The sequence below is a fragment of the Berghia stephanieae genome, chromosome 7 (genome assembly GCF_034508935.2).
Source record: "Berghia stephanieae isolate SIO BIC M18660-M18661 chromosome 7, UCSD_Bste_1.3, whole genome shotgun sequence".
Lineage (NCBI taxonomy): Eukaryota > Metazoa > Mollusca > Gastropoda > Nudibranchia > Aeolidiidae > Berghia > Berghia stephanieae.
In genome coordinates, this window is record NC_088366.1 from 13615555 (window position 1) to 13629261 (window position 13707).

General features: G+C 34.3%; 1 protein-coding gene across 4 annotated transcripts in view; it reads left to right on the top strand.

Moving 5' to 3' along the window:
• Nucleotides 1-13267, top strand: part of LOC144976728 (lysophosphatidylcholine acyltransferase 2-like) — a 28705-nt gene extending 15438 nt beyond the window's left edge. For 2 of the 4 annotated variants that reach the window (XM_078921100.1, XM_078921099.1), the window contains exons 4-14: nucleotides 1639-1812; nucleotides 2533-2591; nucleotides 4120-4154; nucleotides 4711-4765; nucleotides 4987-5069; nucleotides 5368-5493; nucleotides 6044-6212; nucleotides 7449-7547; nucleotides 7853-7994; nucleotides 9023-9180; nucleotides 9750-13267. In XM_078921100.1, the coding sequence (XP_078777226.1) occupies nucleotides 1639-1812; nucleotides 2533-2591; nucleotides 4120-4154; nucleotides 4711-4765; nucleotides 4987-5069; nucleotides 5368-5493; nucleotides 6044-6212; nucleotides 7449-7547; nucleotides 7853-7994; nucleotides 9023-9180; nucleotides 9750-9758 (1109 nt within the window). In that variant the 3' untranslated portion in view covers nucleotides 9759-13267. The remainder of the gene's footprint in view (nucleotides 1-1638; nucleotides 1813-2532; nucleotides 2592-4119; nucleotides 4155-4710; nucleotides 4766-4986; nucleotides 5070-5367; nucleotides 5494-6043; nucleotides 6213-7448; nucleotides 7548-7852; nucleotides 7995-9022; nucleotides 9181-9749) is intronic. The other 2 variants (XM_078921097.1, XM_078921098.1) reach the window with 1 other exon arrangement.
• The last annotated feature ends 440 nt before the right edge of the window (nucleotides 13268-13707 follow it).

Consider the following 13707-nt stretch of genomic DNA (forward strand, 5'->3'; position numbering starts at 1 on the left):
TTGTCTAATTTCATCACTCAAATTCCTTGTTTTGAATAGTTTACTATTCATATACCATCTAATCAATGAATAGATATGTCCAATATTTCTTTCTCTTCTTATCTTTGTTACAAATGGAACTTCTATCTTTATCTTTTCAGGGCAATGGGTCTTTCTGTTCCTTTTTTTTTTTTTTTTTTTAAATTCTTTTTGGGTTGCTTGGCATTTACCATCACAATCTTTCCTATCTGACTCTCCTAAGCTGTTGCCTTCTATTTATCTTTGGAAAGTGGCTACAGAGATAAACACTGTCCATTGTATAGTTCCTTCATCAAAATATGTTCAATATACATCCCTCTGCCCTTGGAACTGCTCTTCGATATGTATTCATGTCAGCTCCTTCTAGGTGGTTTTTATTGCTGATTTCAAGTTCAACGTCTTTATCTGTAAAAGGCGGATTGCCCATCACTGCAGATTTTATACAATTATGTGGTGACTTTCTCCATTATTGTGTTATTGAGTAGAAAGATAAATGTTTAATAGTTGACCAAATTTGTTGTTGTTGGTAATATCTAGGATTTTTGGTGGGAGAGTGTTCCATTCCTTGATGGTTCTTGGGAAGAAACTGTTTTTATATTTGTTGTTTTTGTGTGTTGGGGTTGTGAACTTACTGCCATGATAATTTCTGGTGGATGTACAGTGTTGTTTTGTGAAATACTGTGGTAGAGTTACTGCTGTTTTGTTGGAATGTACTGTTCTGTGTAGAAGTTGGAGGCGTTTTTCTTTCCGCCTACTTTCCAGTGTTATCCACTGAAACAGTTTCAGGGCCTCAGTAACGCATCCTGATGCGATCTCGTCACATCATTTACAGTATACACCCAGCGTCTGGATTGATATACATTGCTTTTTGTTGACATAATGGCATGATTTTTTCCTATTTCCTGTTTCACACATCCGATGTTTTAAATTTCAACGTTTCTGATTTCTGTCATCAAAACAAAAGCAGTCAATGGAAATAGATGGTTTATAATTAGGAATAAGAAGATATGAAAGGATCAACAAAAATGATGAATTTTCAATCGCGTTTTATGTTTCAAAGTCGTGTGTATTTCATACGTGTCCTGCTGCCTCAATATGATAATATGCCAGGATGAATCAGACATTTTAGATTAAATTTCTGGTCTATATTTTGAAATTGAAGTAAAATTAGTCATTGAGAGGAATTGACAAAAAAAAAAACAGAAAGAAAGAAAATATAACAAAACAAAAACACTTAACCCCCCCCCCCTCCCCATAGAAAAGAACAATGAAAAAAAAAAAAAACAAGACAATAAAAATAAAAACTGAAAAGTAATCAAATTTTGTAATTTCGATTATTTTTACTTTAGATTTAATTTCAACTCTTGCTTCACCTTGTCATAAAAATAGATTGTCATGGTGGTGGGTTGGGGAATTGAGGTTACAGATTCTGTTATCTCAAAACTTTAAATTGTGCACACACAAAGAAAGATAAATAACACAATTCAATAATTTAGTTCAAGTATCTTATCCTAAACGGGTTGCACCCACAAATGATAGATTTATATTATTAATCAACTCTACTTCCTTTATTCATTCTTCCTCTCTCTCTCTCTCTCTCTTTCTCTCCATCTCTAACAGCCCTGACCATGTTTTCACAACCAGTGTTGGTGGACCGTGCAGACCCAAACTCTCGGGCCAACACCATCAATGAGATACAAACACGTAGCCACTCAGGTGGGCAATGGCCTCAGATCATCATCTTCCCTGAGGGGACCTGCTCCAACAGAACCTGCCTCATCTCTTTTAAACAAGGTTAGTCATTAGTCGTCTTCCTGGTTGTTAATGTGAATATTTTTTTTAACTTGAGCATTTGGTTAGCTCAATATCCACTTAACATGCTCAAGGTGTCCCTATAATTAACAGCATTACTTAACATGTAGAACGAGAGACAACGTCTGTTTGGAGATATTACCATTTTTTTTTTCCTGGCAGAGACATTTTGTTACCAGCCATGTACTCATTTTACACCCGAGTATGGTGAAAGGATGTGAGCAAGGAGCATTTTCCAAGGACTCAACTATGCGCTGCTCAGAGATGGGACTTGAACTGTAGCCTTCATCAACCCATAGTCATAGCCTGACAAGCCAAATAATTACTTCAAAATACATCGAGTAATAACAGAAGCTTACCATCTCTTTGATGGTATGAGAGTCTTTAGTAATAATAATGATAGATATTATTGATAGTAATAAGAATGATGTTGATGATGATAATAATAATGATGATAATAATACTAATTATAAGAATAATAATGATGATGATGATAGTGTAGTTGGGTCTGTTAGAGTTGACAGAAGATACTATGTTAAAGTCTATCGTCCTGTATAAAGGGTAGCAAGCAATTGCTACTTTCCACATTCTGGCTCCATAGGCTTTTGACTCTGAAGGATTACTACTATATTAAACTCTTTCTTTAAAAAGGTTAACTTTCAGTTGGTGACAAACTTATCCCCTTTATTTTACCTTGTCCAGGTGCCTTCTTCCCAGGAGTTCCTGTCCAGCCTGTCTGTGTCAAATTCCCCAATAAACTGGTAAGAATTTAGGCACATATCAACCATGTTTCAAGTTTCATGAGATAATACGCAAAAGGCATTCACCCTTCTTGTATATTGTGCTTTTTTTTTTTAATTCATTTTCTAATACATGCATTTTATTGATATTTATAATGTTCTACTGCACATACAGGTTAAGATTTCTGTTATTTCTTTTCCTTTTTTATGTTGTAGTCTAACCTAACTTGTCTAAAGTCCCATGAAAATTATTTTAAGATATCAGGCTTTCCTACCAATACAATAATCAAGTGTTTTTCTATAGTGCTAAATGCTGATGCCTCAAAGCGCATTACAATATACTTATCAAAGCATAAACACACTCATACCGAGCCAAACAGAGTAACACAACAGTCGCACACACTAACTATTCAAGTTTCACAAAATGAAATTGACATTCAACAAAATGGAATAAAAAAATGAAATGGATAATTAACTCATCAAGAAGAAAAATTTAATGCCTATTATATAAATTTCTGGAAAAGATGAGTTTTCAGATTTTTCTTAAAATGTTCTGAAATTGCATGTATGCTAATAAAATTTTTAAATTCCTTTTATTCATCCCATAGGGGAAATTTGTCTCTTGGGTCTATTCCAAGGGAAGACTAGAATAACTCAGGTTTCAGCCGCAGTGCAGCGCTGCAAACTGAGCTAGGGGCAGTACCATGCTGTGTGATGAAAGCACGTTTACTGGGTTGTAAATAGAAGTTTTATATTTAAGTTTTGACCCATGTCAGTGTTACTCAGTCCAACATCATTCTGGTCAAAATCAATCAACCACTCTAGGATTACCTGTCCACTCATCTTTCAGTGTTTCAACTCCCCAGTGCCACGCCTCCTTCTTATCGGACCCCCTATTTGCCCCATCACCACCATCATGCCAATCACCCATAACTGAACCTTCTTCATCTGAACTGCCATACTCAATGCTTTCATTGAAATATACTTTGTCAAAATCGACATTGTGTCGATATACTTCCCTTCTCATCATCAGAATCCATCTTGTAATGTAAATGTTGCCATGACACACAAAAAACGCAAAAATAACACCAAAGGAATGAAAACTGCTTCAACTGTCAAGTGTCAGCTATACAGAATCCTCCTTGAATCAGGGGAAACTATTCATGATTTATTAAGATTTCACTTTAGGAAGATTTTGCCTCTAAAATATCTTCGTTTACATTTTGACTTAAGTCGAAATTCTGATATCGAATTCAATATTGTTTTTTTCTACTTAAGTCGAATATTGCAGGTTAAGGATTCAATATAAAATATAAACTTCTCAGTGACAAGTTCATTCTGAGTTGATACACATTATAGACCAAGATTATTCAAATACTCCACATATAAATACGTCTTTATGAGCCATTTAAAAAATCTCCAATAAGTATGCAGTCTAACACAGCTTTCCCAAATAGGCTGGAATGATTGGGATAAAAGGGTTGTCTGTTTTATTTCATCCTGACGCAGTAGGTAATCATACTTTTTTTTTAATTTTAAATTTTAACAGGATACAGTGACTTGGACATGGGAAGGGCCCGGAGCGTAAGTTGTTAACATTTTTTTTATGTCTTTAAGTATGGGTGTGATGTGTGATTTTTGTTCACTCAAAGAAATCAGCAAGTCTTGAAAAATACTGTTTAAGTTGTCCTTATAATAGTGTTCACTCTGTCGGACACAACTGAGGGACAGGATTGGTGACAAGCACATTAAATAATAATGCATTATCTTTTTCACTCATTTTCATCCATTCCCCAAGCAAACTATATTATGGGCCCAAACTTTTATTTCATTTTGTACAAATCACTCGATGAATTGTCTGTTTTTGTTCTAGCACTCATACCTGCACATATAATTTATTATTCGTATTTTGAATCTTCTGCAAACTATTCATGACATAAAAAAAAAAAATTTTACATAATTTAATGTTTATTTTTATGTCACTTACTGCTCTGTTTTGTTTTTTTTTATTCACTTTCTCTGTTTTGCTTATCAACAATTTAGTTACAATATTTGATTTAATTTTTTTCTTGTCCCCGTCTGTCTATGCATGTTGTTTTATTATGTTTTTTTTTTATTTTCTGTACATTTCATTGATCAGGCTGACCCAATTGTGGCTCACACTGTGCCAGTTTTACACAAGAATGGAAATAGAGGTAAACACGGTGGTGGAAGTGTGTAAACTTTAGAAGAAAAAAAATGTGTAGAAATGAATCAGTAGGCAACACAAATTAGTTAAACAATGGAATTGTATTTTTGTTCTGCTTTCGTCTGGCACTGTTTCATACACACTTTTTGAGATCTCCATTTCACATCTATGCCTGTTTCCCAATTTGTCATTTCCTAACTATTAATTATTTCTCGAATCGTTTTCCAGTATCTGCCAGTGTACACACCCAGTGAAGATGAGAAGAAAGATGCCAGATTGTTTGCAGATAATGTGCGAGCTGTGATGGCTGAGTAAGTATGGTATTGTTTACGTGAAATTTTAGTGTCAATATAGACAGACAAGTTAATCATAATAAAGAAGTCATTCAGGCACCACTTTGGATTGCCAGCCATTCAGTTCATGCATATCCTGGCTGGCCATTCAAGGCGCACGCGTACGATTTTTTATTCCATGATTGTCTTCTGACGCTTCACCTGATTAACCTTTGCCCTTTGTCTTTAAATACAAGGTTCTCATTCATACTTAGCCTTGTCAGGTAAGATTTGTAAAGTGATTTTTTTAAAAATTATCCCAATGATTTTATTCCAGAGCTCTAAACTGCCCGGTGACAGATCACACCTATGATGACTGTCGCTTGATGTCAAAGGCCGAGAAACTACGTTTACCAGCAGAGGCAGGACTCATAGAATTTGAAAAACTCCACTCTAAGCTGGGGTAGGTTTTTAAGAATTCTAAGACAGAGAAGAGAGAGAAAGGGATAGATAGGTAGGATACAAGAGTAAAGTGTAACGTTAGACAGTAAATTTAATGTTAAGTATTTAACCAGCAGTGATATTTGAAAAAAAAAACAACTTTAAAAGTACAATTTTCTGTTATCTTATTTTTAAAAATAATGAACCAAAATGAATATACAGGTTGGGAAAAGAACAAAACACCAAACATGGAACTTTTGGGTACAAAACCCTTCTTCAGCCAATCACAAAAGCATTAAATACATACATCGCTTAAATTCTAGACAGATGCCGGAAAAGAATTAGGCACGTCCTGCATAACTTTTTTACTGTTTACGTTATTCGCTGAAGAAGGGTCTCGAGCCCAAAGCATTCCGTATTTGGTATTTTGTTCTTTTTTTTATTTTGTTCATTTTTGTTCATTACTTTTTTCAGTCCACAGCTTCTAGCAGCTTAATATCACTTGTGACTTCTCTTTTCCTTTAAAAAAATATGTGGCAATGTGAATAGAACGCCTCTTTTGTTTATCCTAGGATTAAATATGATCAAGTTCAAGAGCTTCTCGTCAAGTTCAAGGAAATGAAGCAAACGGAAGGAAGTAAGAAGAAGAAAGTGGCTGTGATAACCTATGAGGATTTTTGCAATTATTTACATTTGCCTCCATCTGAGGCGCTGCAACAAGTTTTTGATTTGTACGACAGGGTAAGTCATTACATTGCACTTTTTGTTGTTTTTAAAAAAAATTATATTTTCTTTAAAGATTTGTTAAGACAAGTGTTGTTTTTATCTCTAAATAAACAACATCACAGGGGTGGCAAATGTCCGTCTTCTCTGGCTTTTTTTCCGGGGTTTTTTCACATCTCAGTTCACATATACCTCAGCAGCTTTACCTTCTGAAGACAGAAATAATATTAGAATTGATCAAACAAAGGCCCCATACATTTGCAAAGGACAGGTGAGCGTTAAGGGAGATGTTTTTGTTTGTTTTAGGTGAGGTGTGATGCTTCCACTCATTTTTAATTTTTAATTTTTTTTTTATTTTTTAAATTATTTCATTCATTTCATTCATTCATTAATCCCATGATCTGATGATCGTCGGGGGGATACATGAGATGCAGCTCTCACCACTTTCCACCATTCTCCTCTATTGTTGGCCTTCTCCAAGAGTTCTTCCATCTTCGTTCCTGTCCATTCCTTGATATTGTCCACCCAAATTTTCCTTTGTCTTCCTCTTCTTCAAATCATTTGGCATCCCTAAATATAAATCTTGAGTATTTATAAAGTGCATTTCCACAGATGCACAATGCCAATGTGTTTCATTTACTCTATTTCTTTTCCCCTCACTAGGAAATCAAATTGTCCTTTCCAATTCTCGTGAATGTTATGCATTCAATTTGTACAAAGTAACAACATCCATCCCTGCATATATATCCAGATACTCATTCACACCCAAGTGGCATGAGATGAGTGATGTGTAAGTGCCTTACCCAAGGACATGCTACTGGGGTTATGGTTTTGCAATTTTTGTCATCCACCCTACATTGTTTGAGGGTGATATTTTGCATGAGTCTGTTTCAAAGTCATTGGCAGATTGAGTTTTTTTTAGGAACATTGTTGAATTTTGTTAGTTAAATAACCTCTGCTTATCTTTTTGAGTCTTTTCTTATTTTGTATATTCGTTTAGTTTTGTTTATTTATTTTTATTTTTGTTTTTTCTTTGTTATTGTTTTTTTTTTTTTGTTTGTTTAAACATAAAATCTGTGAACTGTGATAGATGTGGAGATATTAATGCCATCTTTGATTTACATCAAAATAAATTGATTGTAAAAGAGGGAGGTTTCACTTATCGTTTAGTATGTCATTTTTATTTACCTTTTGTGTAGTGGAAGTTATCCCTTTTTATACATAAGTCATTTTTATGGAACATTTCTTTTTCAGGATGGTTCTGGCACTATAGATTTTCGTGAGTACATCATTGGCCTTTCATTAGTGTCCTCTCCAGCCAATGACGATAGCTCTATAGAATTAGCCTTTCAGGTAAGTGACTGAATTAACAGATGCTAGTTCGTATAAGCAAATAATTAAAATTTTATTGTTCATTTATATATTGAGTCAGTCAGTCATTCATCCACACATAATAATAATAATACTTTATTCATTCAAAGGAAATTTTTTGTACAGACGTGTTGAACAGACATGATAATAAGTAAGCAGATAACTAGGTGTATTTATTTATTAATTCATTTATTCACTCTTCCATTCTTTCATTCCTTCAGTTTTTTATTTATTGATCCATGTACTCATGTATTATTCCCTTGTCTCCTTTTCTCATTTATCTCCAGTTATTTGACTCAGACAAGAAGGGTTACGTCACCCAGGATGACTTGAACAAACTGTTGAGTGGTGCTTTCAACATACAGCAGGAACACGTTGAAATTATATTCAGCGAGCTTGACACTCATTGTACAGGGGAAATAACCTTGGGTAGGGAAAATATGATTGGACATAACCTATCCTGTATATGGGAGGCGAAGTGGTTAAGGCATAGCACTGTGATCCGCCAGGTCCCAGGTTCGAGCCCTGCTTCAGGCACTTTTGTGGGGTTTTTGCCTTGGGCAAGATTATTAACCCCCAATTTACTCACTTTGTACAACATGGGTAATTCCTGTTGACATCGGACATCTTGTTTGATGAATTATCTATATTATTCCTTCATGGAATGCCTAGGCGACAATATCTTATGATGCCATGGCGGAAGGGCATAATTTATTTTTTCTTTTATCCTGTATGAATTTGGTATGAGCTCTTATGACTTATGATACAAGAAAATGATGAAAGTAAAGATGGTCTAGATGTGTGTCAAAGCAATAGGAATCAAACAGTGATATAGCCTTTGGCCTTGGCCTAGATACATAAACTGAAACAGTACAATTCAGTTGATGAGAGCCTTTGTCAGGAGACAAATTTTCAAAGCTTTACTGTCAAGGCAGGGTGATTTTTGGGATTATTTTTTTTCTCGTATATTTCTCTCTGGTTTGTCCTGTATTTTTTCATTCACACCTTTTCATATTTCTAGCAAAGCTTATTGAAAAACTTATTTTCAAAAGTCCTTCAGAGCCATGAGGCTCAGGCCCTTGGAGCGGGAGTGTGTCCCAGTATCTATAGCATAAAATGGACAACAGCATTTGCATTCTACCCTTTGAATAGAACACGAGTCACTGCCGGGGTGGACAAAGGAAGGGGGAATCATAATAAAATCTCGAATTTTATCCAGAGTTGATCTCGGTCCATTTGCTTGCAAAGCAGGTGATCTACTTGATGAGCTTTTGGGACCTCGTAGCAAAACTTCTTATCGTACAATAATTTCCAGAGTTTAGGAAAAAAAGTGTATGTCTATATTTTTATATTATTTCTGTGACCTACCATCACAATCGAGTACTATGTTGTGGAAACAGTGAATTTTGCCATTGTGGAATAAATCACTGTTCATTCTCTACTTGTTTCCATTCCAGATGAATTTAAAACGTACGCTCAAAAGAAACCAGAGTTAGCGTCCATCTTTAAAACTTACAGAGACTTGAAAGCTAACCGCGAAAACGCAGAAGAATCCAGTACAAATGGTCATGTTAATGATGACGACTTGGCCTGTGGTTTGCCATCCATCACAAAGGTAATGATTACACTGATACTGAGCTGATAATAGAAGTTGTGAATTGTAAAAAGGTAATAATCAGAAATGAAACAGCTTCAAAAAGTAACAAAATACCAAATACGGATTGTTTGGTATCTTCTTTTTTGAAGCTGTTATATTTGTTTTTATTTATTACTTTTTTTAAGGTGTGGATTATGTATTTATTTTTATTTCATAGGGGAATACAATTTTCTTCAATACTTTCCCTTTATTTTTATTTTTTCATCACTGCAATTCACCTGAAAATCATGTTTCTGAAGGCTCTTGGACTAATGGAAGTGACCAATGCTCACAAATCTGACAACTCATAAATTCAATTAGCCACAATACTGATGCCAGTCTAGTCTGGTTTTTTTCCTATTGTATTTATGTTTTTATTGGGGGGTTTTTGTTGTTGTTGTTGTTGACTGAAGAAGGGTTTTGAGCCTGAAATGGTTCGTGTTTAGTATTTTGTTCTCTTTTTTAAAGTTGTTATATTCATTTTTGAATAAATGTTGAGACATTTTGACACAGTTCCACTTAGTTTGCTTTTTTTTTTCTTCCACCAGAGGAGATAAGGACCCAAGCCAGGCTACAAAGACTACATTTTGAAAACAGCTTTGACTGTTTTGATGCCATCAATGTCCTGCCATTATCTATATAGATTTGAACTTACAGCTTGACAATAATCATCACACCGGCAGCTGAGCAACAGTTTTATTCCCCATATTTAAATCAATTTTGTCATAAATAGATCATATCGTTTATGTACACTCCCTCTCTCTCCCCCTTCTCCCTTTCCTGAAGAATGCCTAACAAATCCAAGTTGAAGAGTGGTTTCCTAAACTCATTATGTATCTATGTCATTTTATACTTTTTTTTTACTATTTGCTAACTGTATGAGTTACACCAAATAGAGTACCAAATCTTTTCACAATGAAAATAAGTGCAATAAGGATGAGCTGAAAATTCTCCTAATCCACAGAGGCTAAGTTTACCGTAATAGGATTCAACAGTCATGACGTCACTTTCCTCATAATGACGCATAGTAACTTAGTAACTGGTTCTAAACTGTCACAACAATGGCGGATGCCCTTATGAAATACTTCTCCGACGAGCATAAAAGTGTATCCAGAGGAGAAAAACATTATAAATCTGATCATGTTTTGAATTTGGTACATTCTGATCACATGACATATGAAAAAGTTCTAGCCAGCATGAAGAATAAAAAGTACCGATTTTCTTTGTTTAGAACCAAGCTGCTGGTTGCTGGGCAGACATGATATCAGACTACTGAATCTTATTGAGGGTGAGACAAAGTTACCTTATTTTTGACAATTTGACAAAGTTTCACAATCTGATAATAAAGTAAGGTCACCATTTGATTGTAAGGCAAAGTTACTTTATTTGATTGGAAGGCACAGTTACCCTATTTGACAATAAAGTTTCTTTTGAGGCTCAGTTGCCGTATTTGATGATAACGTTTTGTACAGTTTTTATTTTGGCTATCATTTGCATAGTTTTAAGTCATTTCTCATAAGATCAATTATCGGTGCCATGAAATAAGGTCATTTGTTCAAAAATTTAGAGTAAACTAAAACTTTGAAATCTTTTTAAAGTAACTAAGAAATATACAAAAATACCTTAACTTGACATCCAAGCATGAGAAAAGACTAGTCTCAAGGAGATATTTAAGGGATCTAAGTATCCTCATGATCTGAGAATGTTGAAGAATAGAAATACAGAGTTTTTGAAAACCACTCTTCTAACGGGGGAGGGAGGATTCTTACACACATTTCTTTTGTATCATGTAATGAAATGACAACACAATACATGTGTGACCCGTCGCCTCAAGGCAGTATTATGTCAGGGTGAACATGACCTCAAAACTTGAATTTTGACTCACTCAACCTTTAACCTCAATCTCCTAGCTAGATTTTTGGTACATTTCAAATTTGTATAAGAAATAGACTCATTTGCTCAATCCAAAATAAAATTTGTATGTTCATAGTTTTCTTCAAATGACCACTTCCATACAAAGATTACAAATAGTAGATATAATAATATGTACCAGTTTTGACTTAGAGAAATATAAATGAGACCTGCCTACTATTATGAAAAATTTGAAGATTTGGCTCCAATTTCAGAACGTCATGAGCATCTCTTAAGTCATTAAATCGTATTGAAAATGACCGTTGATACCAGACTACATTTAAGGATTATGAAGATGTTTTTATTCCTTTTGAGGGGAATATTGTTGTTTTTTAAAGTTAATTTTAGCGAATACAATTTTTATCTGTAAAGAATTACGAATATTTAAATTTTCAAGTTCGCAGGTCTGGGTTAAAGTGACCTAGATAGTCGGTGTTAGGATTGAGTGATTTAACCTTAATTTATTAAATTGGAGTCGAAATAAATGCCTTCAATATGGAAAGTGTAGGTACTTTGAGAGCTTTAACTTCAAAAATAAATATTCATTTCATATGTTTTGCATACCTGCCTTCTTTTACAAATCGTCCGTAATTGTTACAGAAATTTGATGACAATTAACGGCTTATGGAAATGGAAGAAATATTACAGATTTGGATTTTACAGCAATTTGGTCGTAGTGTTTAAGAAATTTATTTTTATTTTTCTGAAGCTACTGCAGTGTTAAGAGAACAAAAAAATTGCCCCTTTAAGTTATATAGGTGATCACTCAGTTCTATTTCTTGGATAGCGAAGTTGATTGTTAACTCGTAATGGTGGTCGTCAACAACAGCAAAAAGGTCACCCACATGCCACAATTAAACCTTGATGCCCTCTCGGCTTTAAAAGGGTGTATGTAGCATTTTTGTTTGGTTTAGTATTAATCATTGAAATCTGACCATTTATTACTGGTTGGTTACTGAATTTGAAATTTTCACATAGGCACGTATGTGTGTCATCATTTTGACTTCAAACCAAATTTTCATCACTTGATTCATTCCAACATAATACTGTTTTCAGTTGATGAGTCACATTTTTATTATCTAATAAAGGAAATCAAATCATCATGGCAATAGCACAGCTAAGGGGCCCTTCATAATGTTTTTTTTTTGGGGGGGGGGGGGTTTGTATCTTTGGTAATTATCATTTTTATCGAGGTTTTTAAGACTTAGAAGAACGGATCTCATCAAGATTTATATTCCATATTAACATTTTATTATTATCAAATAATGAGAAAATTGCGACGTGTATGCTCAGTGTTCGAAGGGGTGTCAGGTTAGGCCCAGTATGGCTTTCATCCATTTCAGGTTCATGTCCTGTCACCCAGTTTTCAACTTTATGTCATTTCACCCCCACCCCCACTGCCTCCTCTCTAAAATGGATCTGAAATACTTTCATACGTTATGGTTGGCCTGTGACCCCAACCGGGTCTTGTGTCCTGGATGAATCATCAGGTTATGAAATGTGAAGTAAAAGTGTTGAAAAAATGTAATATTTAACAGCTTTGATTAAGGACAAATTAGCAAACAAGGAAAGTTTCGGGCCGAACCCCGTCTTCAGCCAAATGACAAAAACAATAAAAACAGTAGTACATCATTTAAATTCCAAACAGATGGCAGACAAATATTTCGCACTTGTAGTTTTTGGCCATCTGTCTGGATTTTAAGGATGTATTATTGGGTTTTTGTTATTTGCTGAAGAAATATTTTGAGACTAAAATGTTTTGTGTTATTTTTGTTCTTTTTCAAAGCTGTTATTTTAATTTTTGTTCATTACTTTTCACTGTCCATAGCTTTTAGCAGCTTATTATCAGTTTGAAATTGTATAGTTTTGGAAATTTAGATTAACTTTTCTATGCATGGTTAAGAAGAATAGATGTAGTTTGATAAACCACTTTAAAAAATGTAAACAATGTAATTTGTAATTCAAACCTCTTGAGGTAAATTTAAATTTTAAAAAATCTGGTTTACCCTAAACTAAATACTAGATCAAATCATCTAGCCACATCTAAAATTGACATATTAATGAGGTTGGGAGACAAGGAATCTCCTGAATATGTGTATTAATGAGGTAAAACAACAAAATCGCTTTTTGTTTGTAATTTGATGTCGTATAATGACGGTATGAAATTATAATTACGAGTAAAGTGAAAAACAAGAAAAAGGAGAGGAAGAAAGCAGCAGTACGCACAAAGTGGCAAACGATGCTGTGTGTATATATATGTGTGTGTGTGTGTGTGTGTGTGTGTGTGTGTGTGTGTGTGTCTGCATTGTTGATTCAATTGATCTCAACAGCTTGTACTTATAATGATGATGATGATAGATTTAACTGAGAGAGAGTGAGTGAGAGAGAAAAATATATTTACAGTGAAATCATCATTTTTTTAGAAAATTGTAATTTTGGGGTTAAGTGTTTTCATTTTCTTCAAAGATTCTCACCTAGTCAGTTAACAAATTTGGCCATAAAACTCGTTCCTCAAGTATCAATTGGATTTAAATGACCCTCATCTTAGCAAGAACTCTCAAACCTGGGACCTTGTTAAGTCTTCCTTAAGTCCCA